This window comes from Cyrtonyx montezumae, unplaced genomic scaffold, assembly GCF_038088225.1.
Source record: "Cyrtonyx montezumae isolate F1298 unplaced genomic scaffold, pur_monq_1.0 scaffold_11, whole genome shotgun sequence".
NCBI lineage: Eukaryota > Metazoa > Chordata > Aves > Galliformes > Odontophoridae > Cyrtonyx > Cyrtonyx montezumae.
This window is the reverse complement of record NW_027071837.1, coordinates 4,036,964-4,051,368: the sequence shown is the minus strand read 5'-3', so window position 1 is coordinate 4,051,368 and position 14,405 is coordinate 4,036,964. Positions and strand designations below refer to the sequence as shown.

Below are 14,405 nucleotides of genomic sequence, written 5' to 3'. Positions count from 1 at the left end.
TGGTCTCTAGGAGGAGCAGAAAAGAAGAGGAGCACATCTTTGAATAGAATGAGTAGTAAACCCCATTCTTCTCCTGAACTAGAAAAAGTGAAAAAGGAAGAAAAACCAGGTGGTTGTTTCATAAAGCTGAATACTACCTTTAAAACCCATTCCCAGTAAAGTTTGGTTAGACCTGCTTTCACTAGTTTCCTTTTGTTCTGAAACCTTCAGGACATTTTAAGGGCTTTTTAGTTGCCCAATGGTAAAGATAAAGTAATAAAGATAGAATTTCTTCCTTGGACAAAAAAAAAAAAAAAACTTGTGAGAAGGACTTAATTGGATTGGGCTCTAAGTAGATTGTGAATTGTCTCTCTGCTGAGAAGAGAGATGTGTATTTGAAAACTACTAGGACTCAGCTATAGTAAACATCAGTGATGCGTTCACTTCTTAGTTATGTCATGGTTTTATGATTTTTGGTACTGGTATTCCACATCATAACATCATGTAGTGCATATCTTACTTCTGATATTTAAGCTCTCTTTCATTGTTCAGTTTAACAGCATTTTCTCTGGTCCTGCTGCTGGTCTAAACTCTGTGCATGTGAATGACCAAGGAAACCTGTTACCACTTCACTCTTTCATTGTCAGTATTCTCACTGTTAAAATTTCTCTTTTCTAGTACCTCATCCTAAAGCAGAAGACTAGAAAGTTGTCTAACACTGCTTTTCCTTTTGAGTTAACAGTTCTGAAACTTTCCATTTTAGCAGCTGTTGCCAGCAGTGGGAACATTACTGTTTCAGAATCTTTCCTGTATGGGAAAATGCTGGGTGCTATGTGAATTTGTCTGTGCAAGTGTTGCCTGGTGATAACCATTGGCTTTGCATTGCAAACCTTTGTATCGTGTCAGAACAGCTTTCCTGCAGTCCAGGGTGTATAGCTCTGAAGTGCTGGTCAAAAACTTTTTCTATTTTAACTCTTACATATGCATGTCTACTCTACTCACTTCAATTTAATCATTATTAAGCAAACCAAGGACAAGTGCAGCATAAGAGATTGCAGTGTTTAACCTTTCTGAGCTTTTAGTTTTGATTTCCCTCTCCATGACTTCAGTATTTTTCTTCCAAAACTGTTATGGTTCACAATGATGCTTACAAACTTCCTTTGCTTTGTACTGCTTGTCTTTTTCATTATATGATTTCATGTTGGATCCTTTTTGATTTGTTCCCATCGTTTAGCTCGTCGCTCCCAGGTCAGTCCTCTGGACAGTAGCGTAATCAGTCGCCTCCTCGCCCCCACTCAGGCCTCCTTAGCTAGGAGTAAAAGTGCTGCTACATTGTCGGCTGATGGACAGGATCCCTCAGGTAACAGGAGGGCAGCAAGCCTGAAAGGTTTTTGCAATTGTTCTTCAAGCAAGAACATAACATACCAGTAACTAACTGTGCTACCCTTCAGTGTGAATCAGATACTTGATACATGGTTATGTATGATATTACTTATCCAGTGTTTTCTTTGGTCAGTAACAACCAATTCGTATGCTTTGTTGCATGTTTGTTTTGCGAAACCAGAGAGAATAATACTGGCTTTTAAACTGAGGTGCCAGTTTACTTGTTTGTTTGGGGTTTTGTTGTTGTTCATAGCTGACTGAGAGATCTGCATTTGGGTGTACGCTCAAATGAATCTGAGATGTACTGGTCAGACAACAGTAGCAGGAGATTAAACAGAAGGGGGATAAAACAATGAATCATCCCAAAGGAGGCTGAAAGAATAAGTGTGAGGCCGAGATTTTTTTATTGGGAGAAACTCTTGTACAAACATGGGAAAGAAATGGCCTTACCATAAGTGCTGGGAGCCCTGAGCTGGCTTCACTCTGACTGACTGTAGGAGTAGAGGCACACCAGCAGGAGCACGTACTGGAGCAACCGTGGCTGGCTCAAGCAATTTTACTTTGGTCCAGATGGAGCTGGTAAGCTCACACAGTGGCTCAGTTCAGTCCTAGCACCGAAATTTCTACATCATGCTCAGCTGCAAGCCCTAGCTGCATCCCACATGCCTTATAACCATTACTGGTGTTGAGAATACCCCAGTAAATACATATGTGGAACCAATGCAGATTCTTCTTTCCTCTCTTACCTTATAACTTGCGTTCTCAGTTTTGCTTATTTTCTCTTTAGTAGATTCTTCCATCTTTTTTTTTTTTATCTTATGCCACTTAACTTGATCCTTGTTGGTGATAGTAACATTTCTGCACTGCTCCCTTTGTATAAAACTCAGGTTTTTGGTTCGTAGTGGTCACATTTTTGCACACCTACCAATGTGCCACTTTTATTTTACCATAAATATTTCAGTTCATGTCACGTGGGGAAATGCCACCTTTTCACTATTGCTGACAGCATGTGACTTAACTCACTATTGCTGAGTTAAAGATAACTTACTGTCTTATCAATTTACTTAGGAGTACATTAGCACAAGCTAAACACAAACAAAATGCAGTTCTCCTTATGCAAATGCTTTAAATATAAAAATAAAATGTATTTTCCATAAAGTGACAAAACTAATTGCTGTATCTGTCACAATTTTTTCGTACTACAGATAACTCACATCTAGTTTCAGATTTTTACATGTATGTATGCTTGTCCATCTGTGATTATTTTAGTGAAAAAAGTAATTAGAAGATACAGTATTGAGAGAAACTGTATTATTTGTGAAGTGATTGACAGTTACCATATGAAAGCTATTTTAGTTTTCTCTTGATACAATTCTTTTACTCTGCTTATTTTGATTTGGTAATGTGGATAAAGAGGTACAAATGTTTTGTAATAAAGGACTCACAGAGGCAAAGTAGAATAAAATAATGTTGCATAAATGCTTATTTCACAAGAAAAGTTGGTGAAGTAATGCTCAGATTCCTAATGTAATGCAGCTTTGAAACTCCTAGAAAAGGAAGATCTTATGAGTGTGTGGGGAACACACTTAAAATTTGAACCAGTCGTAAAGAGTCGTGATAAGCCTTTAGAACTGTTGTGAAGCATTTGTAATAAGATGCAGCTTGACTGGAATCAAAGTAACACTAGTGTATTGCAGATTTTGGCATTGTTTGGAAAAGCATTTTATTTTTATCTACGTCAGATTGCTGCTTTCACAGTGGTTTTGTTCTTAGTGCTGTTGCTTCCAAAGTACTAATCGTGTGGTGGCAGTGTCTGTGTCCATGACCCATTGCAATGTGCACTTCCTGTGGTGTTCTTCTGTACAGTTTCTAACACACACAATCTTTCTTTTTCTCTTTTTCCCTCTTCCTTTTCTCCTATTCTTACGCTGTGCACTTGGTTCTTGTTTTGTCTTGTCAAATTCCTAACTTTTATAGAATCTCACCTCTGTCCTCGTTCAGCTTCAGCCAGTTCCATCAATTCCCCAGTCCCAACTCCTAAAGTGCCCGTGCGCAGTCGTAGCATCGACAGATTGAAGTCCTCTGTATCTTCATCTGATGCAAGTTCACCAGATCCAGCCCAGGTTTGTTGAAATTCCAGAGGAATTAAGTTTCTATTGATTTGGGGGTTTGGAAGAGCTCAGGATGGGATCCTGGTTCAGCAGGGTTCTTCCTTATTGAGATGTCCTATATATCACATGCTTCAGAAGTACAGTATTGAAATTGCATTGGAATTTTTATGGTCCTTGATCTCTGGTATTTTAAATGCAAGCTGTTTGCTGCTTGTGGTTCCTAAAGGATAATTTAGATAACATATTGGCCATGTCTATGTTTTGGAATATAAAGCAGTATACGTTGTTGAAAATTTGTGTGCTTATGGCAGCAGCTACTCTGTCTTTAATGTATCCTGGAGCGAGCGTTTTCTTATTTTTATCTATCTCCTTAGAAATCAGAGACTGAGAAACCATCCCCAGGTTCTGGGTTGCATCGCCCTTCCTCTCCATCTGTGTCTGCCCGGAGACGATCCCCTTCTCCTGCTAATTTGGTGAAGCGTCCTCCGTCGCCATCTACAGTTAGGTATGTGTCCTGTGTCCTGGCTAAATGCCTTGGCTCCATCGTGTACATGAGATTTTCAGCGTTAACCCTGACAGATATTTTTTCCTTTTGCAGACAGAGGACTCGCCCACCTTCACCTACCATATCAAAACAGAGGCCGCCGTCTCCTACTCCAGTTTCTAAACCGCCACCGATCCAACGCCCACCTCTTACACCAGGAGTTATCAACATTACCAAAAAGAAAACCGAAGCGGAGAGCAAACCAAAGGATAAGAGCACAGAAGGAACAGGTCCTGAGCAGGGCACCACACCAGCCTTGGACAGGGATGCAGTAGCAGCTAGCACAAAGACCAAAGAAGGTGAGCACCTTTCTGTGGCTGAGACTCTTATTCCAGATATGTGCAGTGTGTGCTGGAGCTGGTGGCTGCTGTCTGTCAGTTCTGGAATCCTTTCACTGGGACTGCAAGAGCAACTCTGATGCACAAAACACAAGCCTGATTCAGCTGCTGAGTGTATACTGGTGAAATTAGGCTTTGTAGCTGCAGGCAGTGGTTACGTATCCATGGGACTTAAACAGATTTTTAGGTGTTAGTGCCTAATGATGGCATTGTTTTGAATGTTTTGTCTTTAGATCAGAAGCAAAATAACTGTTCATTAAAATGACCTCAGCTGGAAGGCTTTATAAATGTTAAGCAGACATGTATGTGCTAATCTGTGAAATAGTGAAAAAAGAAAGGCACTCCTCACCAATAGTCTCCTGCTGTTGCTTTGCTTGACACCAAGAGCTAATCCTGTGAATATGTAGGTGACCTATTGTCATGGAAAAAATAATATTTATAGAGTGTGAATAACTGATAACAATCAGAGCTCTTTAAATATTTATTGAGTGTAACTGGCTGACATGATTTTTTTTTTAATGTTAATTTATAATAGTGTCTCTGAGGTTCAGACATGGTAACACCAGGCAGGGCATGAGCAGCCATAAACAGCAGGGCTATGTAAAAACCTGCTAACCTGGTGGCTGGAGCTGTTCTCGTCTCCATGTAAACTGGAAAATGATTTGTTGTTAACACATGATATCACTGAAGTAATTAGTATGAGCCTTCAAGGCCCTCTATTATAAAGATACCCTATAAATACAAAGGCGTTAATATTAATGTTATGAAAGAAGACATATTTAAAACTTAATATTTCTTCATAATCAAGAGCATGCATTCTGTGTGATTCGAGGGTAATTTAATGTATTTCCTGAAGCAGGGTTTTTGGTTTTTTTTTCAGTTTTCTTTAAATGCTTGTAATTGTTCTAGAATGATTATATCTCTTAGAAATGTGTTATAAAGTACTATGGTAATTGGAGAATATAATTAACCATATTGTCTGCAACATGGCTGGAACTGTGGTTAAAATGAGTCTTTTCAGCATCAGTGCACACCCCTTCAGGACCACCCTTTGGCTCCTGTGGGTCTCTCTATGCAGAAATGCTTGCTGCTCAGTGATGGGGACTGATCTAAATGTTAGTGGGATAGTAGGCAAAAAAGAGCTGTCATCCTACAGTGATAATGTCTTCCTTAATTTTAAGTTACTGGGGCTTTTTAACAGCAGTTTCTTTTCCACTTTGCAGAGTCAGGTAGCAAAGCAGCAGCAGGGACCACCACAGCTGAAGAAGCTGCTAAAATCTTGGCAGAAAAACGGCGTTTAGCACGGGAGCAGAGGGAGCGGGAAGACCAAGAGAGAATTCAGCGACAGGAAGAGGAAAGGTAACTGCAGGAGAAGGAAGCCATGCTTCCTACAGTGGTTGTGGTTGATGCAGACACAGCTGTGTGTTTCCCTAAGTGTTAAATTTGAAATGGGACAAGTTGCTATGTATATTGTTAGGCTGTACCTCAGTATATATGTGATGCATGGTCACAGTGCACATCATTGCTTCCTTTTCCTAAGTCACCCTTGCTGCTTTTTTTTTTTTAATCTAGAGTGTACTTTTTACACTCTTTGCTTTGTTGTCTTGAAACATTCAGCCTTTCTGTACAAAGCTTTTCTCTGATGAATTCAGGCAGTAACTACATTAAACATTCTAGTGGTGACCTTCATCAGGATCGGAAATGTTGCAGTCAAATAATTCAAGGCAACCAATAGAATATCTTTGGTTCACCACGTAGAAGTTGTTAAAAATAACAGCTATGTGCTAACTTTACTCCAGATCAGGGGTTACTTCTCTATACGTATCTGAACTTTGGAGTATCAGATTTTGTGTGTTTTCCACTCAAGGGTATAAAGGTGACATAGACTTAAATGCTGATATTGATGTTTTGTCAGAAATATGTCATGTTCTTACTGGATCTTACTGGATGTGTATGACTGTGTCACACCTCCAGTATATCACTGAACTGCAACTATAGAAGAAAAAGTCTTTTATAAAATCTGACTAGATTTGATTGACACTGAAAGTTGCATTCATATCAGGGGTGCAGTGACTTCTGTTCAGTTGTTATCTTGTAATACATGTCTCAGTCGAACATTCCATTACTGAAACAATTGGACTTGGACTTGTCTTAATCAGCAAAGAGTATCTAGGTGCACATAGTTTCCTCCAAGTGTTTCTGCATTTCCTTGGACTTGTCTGGATGGTGATACCTGTGGATCTACAGTACAGACTGTCCTTATGCAGTTACTCTGTGATTGGCTGAATTAGAAATTCTTGCTTTCCTCATCTGTCTTGCATGCATGCATGCTTACAAACACAAATTTATATCTTGGCAACACTAGAATCAGAGAAGAAGAAATGACCAAAAGAGCAGTTGAAGAAAAAGCACGACGGGAAGAGGAGCTCCGCAAGCAGGAGGAAGAGAAGAGACAAGTTTATGAGGAACAACAGAGACAAGCTGAAGAGGAGAGAGTCCGCCGAGAACAGGAAGAGCAGGAAAAGCTCGCAGAGCTTCAGCACCAGGTTTGCTTATCTGTCAGCTTTCAACTGGGGTTGATTGGAGAACGTTCTGAGGTCCTTTCCTTGCCCTAGTCTGTGTGATTTCTGTCAACTTCTGATAGGTTCAGGTGTGGGACAGAAGCACACATTTTCAAGTTTGGGTTTTTTTTAGCTATCTAGGATGTTATTTTGCATATGTAAAAGTACCTGTGTTAACTGTTTTACCAACATACTGGTGTGAGTTATAAGAAAGTGGTTGGTCTGCCTGGAAAGTCATGTGACATCCTCTGTTCCCAGATGAGCAAAAAGAAAGATCAGTAGTGCTTGCAAGTCTGCTCTTCTAATTGATAAATAGTCTTCCACAGCCAATACCCGTGTGCCTTTATAACGGCATCTTTCTAAGTGAAGGAAACTCTGTTTTGAAGGAAGTGGACTTTTTTTGAATGAGATTGATTTAGAAAATCAAAGCAGCTTTACAGTGAGATGGTTTGTGTTTAGGGAGCTGTCTTACAGATAGCATTGATGTGTGTCTAAACATTTCTTTAAAAGCTTGCTTAGATTTATAACATTTATGTAGTGCTGACTGTACTTATTTCCTTTTCAGTCATAGTGAAAAAGATTTTTCTAGCGTAGAAAGAGCAGATGATGCTCAGCACAGAGTTCCTTTTAATAATAATGCTTGGCTGGCAAAATTTTTAACTTTAAGTGTTTGACGTACAGGATTCACTTCCTGTTCTGCTGCTTCATAAACTGTTCTTCGAAAAACTTTTGTCATGAGGTTTGAACCCTAAGTAGCCCAACAACATCCAGAACATTTGCATAATGATAATACAGCCTCATGTGCTATTTTTCTTTTTCTGTCAGTTTTTGAATGTCATAGTAATTAATGTCATAGTAATATCATAGTAATGTCATCAGTTTCACATCAGTAGCTGTGTAGTTGGCCTTCAGCTGCAGTGCGTGCTTCTGTTAAATAGTGATTGCCTGCTGTTCCTGTCTGTGTTACTCCAGAATCTCCGTAACAGGTTTACTTTTAATTCTTGGAGATGAGTTGTTCACTGAATGCTTTTCTTTATTTTCAGAAGGAAGAAGCTGAAGCAAAAGCTCAAGAAGAGGCTGAAAGACAGCGGCTGGAAAGAGAGAGAATTATGCAGCAAAATATGCAGGAAAGGCTTGAAAGAAAAAAGGTATGCTGTTTTGAAAGCAGAGAAGTCCCACACCCTAGAACAGTGGTTGAAGTGTTAGCATTAAAAGAAACTGAGCAAGCAGTCTGTCTCAGATTCATTTAAATAGTACATTTTTTTAAAAGCCAGCTGTGACTTGTGAGCTTTAAAAACAGTGAGTAAACTATTAAGTGTACGAAATAAGGCAAAGGTATGATGATTGATGAAAATATAAATCAGGGTGCTGAGAAATAAAACTCTTTGTCATTGCAAATATTTTCCACTTTTTAACAGAGAATTGAAGAAATAATGAAAAGAACACGAAAATCCGATCAAAACGAATCCAAGGTACTTATTTGCTTAGATCTGTGTAATGACCCTTCCAAAGAAGGGTTTGTCTTGTAACCTTTGTTTTTCAGTTACTCTCAATCTGGCATCCATGTAAAGGACCAAGTTCTAGTGCACCAGAATAATTCTCAGTAGGTTTTATGCATTGTACACGTCCTTTTGCATTGCTGTTTCAGAAGTCTTTGATGCATTCTGTTCAAGGCATACAGAAACAATGTGATCTGGCATTACCACTTGCTGACCAGGTCCAAAAAACAGTGGCTAGTAGTGGATTTTATTTTTTAAACAGTCATCCTTCTCTGACTGTTCAAAATGCCATCTTATTTTGATCCCATGTGGCTGAAAACCAATAAATATTTATTGCACGCCTTGGAAAAATGAGGGGAAAGGGAATTCAGGAGTACGTCCTAGGTAGGAGATGGAAGTGACTCTCTCACATGTTTACAGACTCTGGCTCAGCAGATCTGCTTGTTCCTGAGTGGCCTGAAAGCTCAGCTCCAGCAGCCCTCTCAGTTCACTCCCTGTCCCAGCCATGGATGCAGATTGTCTGTTAGCCTCTAGATTAGTGTGACCTTACTGCTTCATGCAGAACAGTCCTGTGTGGGAGCTGTGACTGCATCATTTGTGAAAAGCTTCATGGTAGTGAGCTGCTGTGAGTAACACTATGGGAATTCAGTTGCAGAATGAGGGAAAGTCTGCCTGCGAGGTCATGGAGGGAGAGGATATTGAAGAGGAGGAAGAGCTGGGAATTGAGAAGACTGATCAACCAGGTAAGGAAATGTGATGAGTCAGATCTAAGTCACTGTCAGTGTCTCCGTGATGCTGAAGTTATGTTAAAGATGTCAAATCAATTAATGGCATCAGTTGTGATTAACTGAGACACAAGTCACAGAGGTGCTGCAGAGTCTTTTTACTTAAACTCTTTCTACTTAAACCCAGTTCCATACCACAGAAGGCATCCAAAGTGATGAAATGCAAAACAGTTTGTGTGTGAAGACAGCATGCTTTCTCTTCATGAGTGTATTTTTAAAGATGGAGAACAAACATGTTGTTATAGGCAGCTTGCTCTATGGATTGATTTCTCTGTTGAAACAGAGTGCCTCAGATTTTTGGCAAGGAAAGGTCATTTCAACGCTTGTATTTTATTCATTTAGAATTACAGCTCTGTTCCTGAAGCTCTGTTGTGTTTTTCTTTCCCCCGCACCTTCAGGAAAGCTAAATGGCATTGACTTATCCCAGGAGGATAAAGGGGAGACAGAGGGTTGTGTACAGACTGCACATAGCTTGATCTCTGCAGAATCTGGGCAACATGCTGTGACAGAGATGAAGGCCAGTGAAGTATTTATGAATGGCAGTGATTTGAAAAGTGATGAGGGGTCTCTACTTTTTACTGAATTAAAGGATTCCAGGTGAGTCTGTGTTTTTGAGCTGTTCTTTGTCACACAAGAAATCCCCTTTTTTAAAAAAATAGTAGTTTTAGTACTGTATTTACCATTGGGTCAGATTCTGTACCCCACTAGTTTGGTGTATTTCTCTGCATGTGGTATGTGACTGCTGTCAGTTTACTGGCTCATGGAGAGGCAGTTCCAGATAATTGATGGCTTAGATGGCACATGTTGACATTACTGCTTTGCTAAGTGACACACACAGCCAGCAACATGGCAGTGTTACTTGTAAGGAAGGATATTGGCTTGAAATCTTTTCCCTCTAAGTAGCTTTCCATTAACAAAACATTAAAGCAGGAGGAGGGGGACAAAAGAGAGAAGAATAACCTGCAGAAAGCTGTAGAACAATGTCAGTGGTGCTGAAACACCAGATAAAAGGAGGCTTTTGTGTTCTATGGATATTGTTGTGTTCCAAAATTTATCTTTTTTAAACATAAAATATTTGCATTTACTACTGGAAAATTTGTCCTCTGATGCTAGTTCCATTTGCTTAGATGAACTGATTTAGAAATGTCATTGTGAACTCTTCTCAAAGTGCTGATAACTGAATTCCTCTAGTGGTGAACTATGAAGACGTTTTCATTCACTTCTGAAAAATGAATGAAAATTGATCTCTTGGGCTTTGAATCTCTTTAAATATACACAGTCTTCTGAGGATCAATTCTGTATTTAAAAAGTGTAACTGGAGGGGAAACAAAAGGAGAAATGTGGATTACTAAAATAGAATTTTAACAGAGCAAGTCTTTAAACTTGCTGGTTCCTAATATCAGTTGTGGAACCAGACCTTACCTGAGAGATATTAGTATAGTAAAAAGTGGTTATATGTTGGGGAGTGGTTTCCTCTGCACTGGTTCTTGGAAGGGAGATCCCACGTGGCAGCTGCAGGAGCTTGTCTAAGATTGCCCTTCAGGATATGCAGTGCTTTGCAAGGTGTGCAGGCTAATTGACTGGCCTGTAATGAATCTAGAGGTTAAAAATCCAGAAACTGTAATTCAAATACCTGTTTGCTTTTTGTAGCCATCCTGCAAAAGAAATGGTTATTGATGACTCAGCGAAGTTGGGTGTTCATGAAGCTGATCGTACAAGTGGACTTATTCAGAATCTTAATGGAAGATCTGATCCATGGACTTCTGAGGAATTAATTGACATTGGAGTACATTCCAAGTCAACCAAACTGAGTTCGGACAGCATCTCTGCTGGTAACTGTAATCAAAACTTGAATGATGCTGCTACAATACCTTCTAGTCTCAAACTGACTTATGAGGAAGATGATGCAGTGAATTCTTTGACCAAACATATAGATTCTTCATCAGGTAATTCAAGCTGATTTCCCTATCTCCTCTTCTAGCTAGGTAATTAACTGTTGCATTTTTACTCTCCTTGCCTTAACTTCAGCTTCTTATTTTCAAGGCACTTTTTCTCCAATGTGTAGACTGGAGGGAAAGCTCTTTCTTTAGTGCTTGTTACTTGCATATGTCAAAAGAAGTCACCAGTTGATGCCTTGTTATTAGGGATTTGCTCTATGCAGCAGCTAAGGCCTGACATGAAGGCTATTCCAAAGACAAAGCCAAGCTCCTATTTAGCTCCTGCATACCCTGTCAGCACTCAAGCCCATCTGATGTATTCTTTTATTCTGATTTCTTCTAAGATGTCTTAAATGGCACATGCTACTTTGGAAGATACTAACAGTTCAATAAGTGTCTGATGTAACTCTACAGACAAGATCCAGCTACTTTCCCCTTTCCACTCCAAGGCATGTTCTGTAACTTCTTGATGCTGACCTGCATGGTCTTAAAAGGCCTCTTCAGGCTCTGGCAAGGAACCTGCCCTCTGTACTTACTGCAGAATAGGCTTTTGCTTCACTGAAGGGGAGTGACACCAACCTCAAATTCCACAAATAATTGTGTTATGTGTTAGGAGGAGTAATAAAGCTACACACACAATATTCAGAACTTTCTGGAAGAAATCAGACTGCATCTGAAGCTCATGTACTTGAGAACCCAGACCCTGATGCAGTGTAGTGTCAGAGAGGCCTTGGTGTGCTAGTTCTCTTAAGATTAAACTGCTCAGTTGTTGAAGCTAACCCCCAAGTGAACACACTCACAGCAGAAGATCTGTCCATGAGATAAATGACTGTGTGAACAGATGAAGTAAATGGCAGTGGGAAGAAACAAGACTTGGTATCCACAGTTTCTTTCAGTGATGTGTAGCACTTTTTTTTATTAAAGTGTAGCACTTTTCTAGACTGAACTGTTTGCTGAGTCTCCTCTGTCACTCTGCGTCTTGTGAATTTTGGTCTGATGGACACAGAGACACTCAGACTTTCCTTTGGGCCACCCCTAAGCAGTATGTGGGAACAGAAGGATGTACTGTGATACTGCTGATCACACTTTGTTGTGATCAAAGTCGTTCATTTCTTAGGGAAGGAAGCGTTGCCTTTTAATTCTGAACTTGAATGTGTTTAGAGACAGTATGCTTTAAGAATTACTGTGGAAACACCACTTTGGAAATGAATACTCATATACTTCTTTTTGAAAGAAAAGCTACTGTGCTGCTGTTGCACTGTAAGTTACCAGGTGGCTGTGTGCTTACCCTCCTGGATGCAGATGCTGACAGTGTCAACAGATTTATGTAGTGTACACACAGTGTGATGGTTAAACTCTTTCTTTTCTTTGCTCTTTGGACAGAACTGTGAACACTTGAGTCCTGGAAATAATCTGATTGCACTTCAGTAATCCAGTGTTTTATCAAGTATGAAGGCCTTGTTTTGACAAGCTGCTTGTTTACCTTTATCCATCTTCGAGTTTGCAAAAAATAAATAACACCAGAGAGGGCTGACAAACTTCTAGATTTGCACCTTGAAAAACTTCAGGGAGACCATTGTGCTGATGTTCCTTTTCCATTTGTTTAGTTTAGCTGTTAGAGAGGATCTCCTTGTTCAAGTAATGCTTGTTTCCCTCTTACAGACTTGACACTAACCTGTTTGAGTCTTGTTTTCCTGTCAGTGTAATGCACAGCAGTGTGCCACTGGGGACTTCCCAGTTAGCTACTGGGCAGCTTTTGCATATTCCTAAAACAGCACTTGAAGACTTAATTGGCATGTGCTAAAGCTGAGCACCAGTGGTAATGTTCTGGAGAAAGCCATGTGCTTGTTGGTTCACGTGCTATTTAAAAATGCAAAGCTGAGTCTCTTCAGCTTTGAATTGAGAAGGAGAATGTCTTACTTTCTAAAGTAAAAAATACTGGTGATTTCAAAATGCAGTGTTGTGTCATCACTAATGTGTTTTAATCTGTTGGAAAACCTGAAAACATTTTACAGCCTGTGCACTAATATACTGCAGAACTGTTGAATACCTGGATATGTTTGTCATAGTGCAGTTTAACGTGTCATGCTTTTAAAAATGTTTTCCTTCTGAATTATTTATCTACACTTGTGTAAGTATTATTTTATTGTGTACATAACAGTATTAGACCACTGAAGTCATATTTTGTTCATGTTAATTAGTCCAAGTATTCCTGTTCTAGCCTTATAATAGTGACTGCAAGCTGCATTATATATTTCCCTTCCCCTAAAGCCTTCATTAAGTAATCTGTTTAACCTGAACTTGCCTGCTGTTACAGCATGAAGCGATTAACCAACTCTACTAGAAGTAATAATGCAGTCTTGTTCTTACATCTCCTGTAAAAGAGATACTGATTGACTGATTAATTTAAAGGAAGAGCTGTCTCAAATCCTGCTATAAACTTCAGATAAACCATCCGTGTGGCAGCTGCATATTCAGTGGTTCATGAAAATGGTTTTGCTGGAACTAAAACTTTACTTTCCCCAGCGGTGACAATAGGAAACCCTCAGCCTTCTTACTCAAGTTTGCTTTTCAGGACATGGTAGTACTGTTTTAGACTTTAGAGCAGTGCCTTAGGTGAGAGGAAAGATGTATTTTTGTACGATAAGCTGTTTCATTCTGGCAGAGACAATCATTCTAACAGAAGATGCGGTTATTTTTTCTGTGCTGATCCTATTTGTCCAGCAGTCTGTTACAGCTCTGTGTAAATACGTGCGCACTGTTAAATAAACTTTGCAGTTGAACAATGCTTTATTTCTGTAATGCTAAACATTGCCTTACTAGGAGGCTCCAGGCCCTTGCCATGCTGACCTGCTTTGAGATGCCCTCTGGTGCTGCTCCTCACTGCAGAGTCCCAGTTGTAGGTACCTTCGTGAGGTTGGAAGGGGATTTGTACTGACAAACACCTTCAGCTGTTGCTGTGTTTATATGTTCCTATGAGTTCTCATAACTTGAATTCCTTAACTTGCTTTTCACTGCAAACCTTTGCCTTCTACTTGTGGCACCAGCACCTTGTTCAAAGGGTAAGTCTAGCAGTGCTCTGTGGCCATTGTGGAGCTGCCCTGTGTTGGTCCAGAGAGGTATCCCTATTTCTGGTAGGTTCTTGTGTATGAAGGGGAGTGACTAAAGCAGCACCCAGTTTCTGGATGTCATCAGCCACCGTGATGAGAGGGGGAAAAAAACAAAAGCAAAAAAAGACCCTTCAAACTATTATGTAGGATAATACAAA

The 14,405-nt window shown here is 39.8% G+C and overlaps 1 protein-coding gene across 12 annotated transcripts in view; it reads left to right on the top strand.

Moving 5' to 3' along the window:
• MAP7D3 (MAP7 domain containing 3) overlaps positions 1-13,466 on the top strand; it is a 36,098-nt gene extending 22,632 nt beyond the window's left edge. For 3 of the 12 annotated variants that reach the window (XM_065729444.1, XM_065729442.1, XM_065729439.1), the window contains 12 exons: positions 11-109; positions 1,214-1,339; positions 3,340-3,485; positions 3,848-3,978; positions 4,072-4,316; positions 5,579-5,714; positions 6,721-6,901; positions 7,960-8,064; positions 8,335-8,388; positions 9,065-9,158; positions 9,599-9,797; positions 10,851-12,078. In XM_065729444.1, coding sequence (XP_065585516.1) covers positions 11-109; positions 1,214-1,339; positions 3,340-3,485; positions 3,848-3,978; positions 4,072-4,316; positions 5,579-5,714; positions 6,721-6,901; positions 7,960-8,064; positions 8,335-8,388; positions 9,065-9,158; positions 9,599-9,797; positions 10,851-11,160 — 1,826 coding nt within the window. In that variant the 3' untranslated portion in view covers positions 11,161-12,078. Of the gene's footprint in view, positions 1-10; positions 110-1,213; positions 1,340-3,339; positions 3,486-3,847; positions 3,979-4,071; positions 4,317-5,578; positions 5,715-6,720; positions 6,902-7,959; positions 8,065-8,334; positions 8,389-9,064; positions 9,159-9,598; positions 9,798-10,850; positions 12,079-12,520 lie in introns of those variants that run through there. The other 9 variants (XM_065729445.1, XM_065729449.1, XM_065729447.1 and 6 more) reach the window with 5 other exon arrangements.
• Positions 13,467-14,405: the final 939 nt, after the last annotated feature.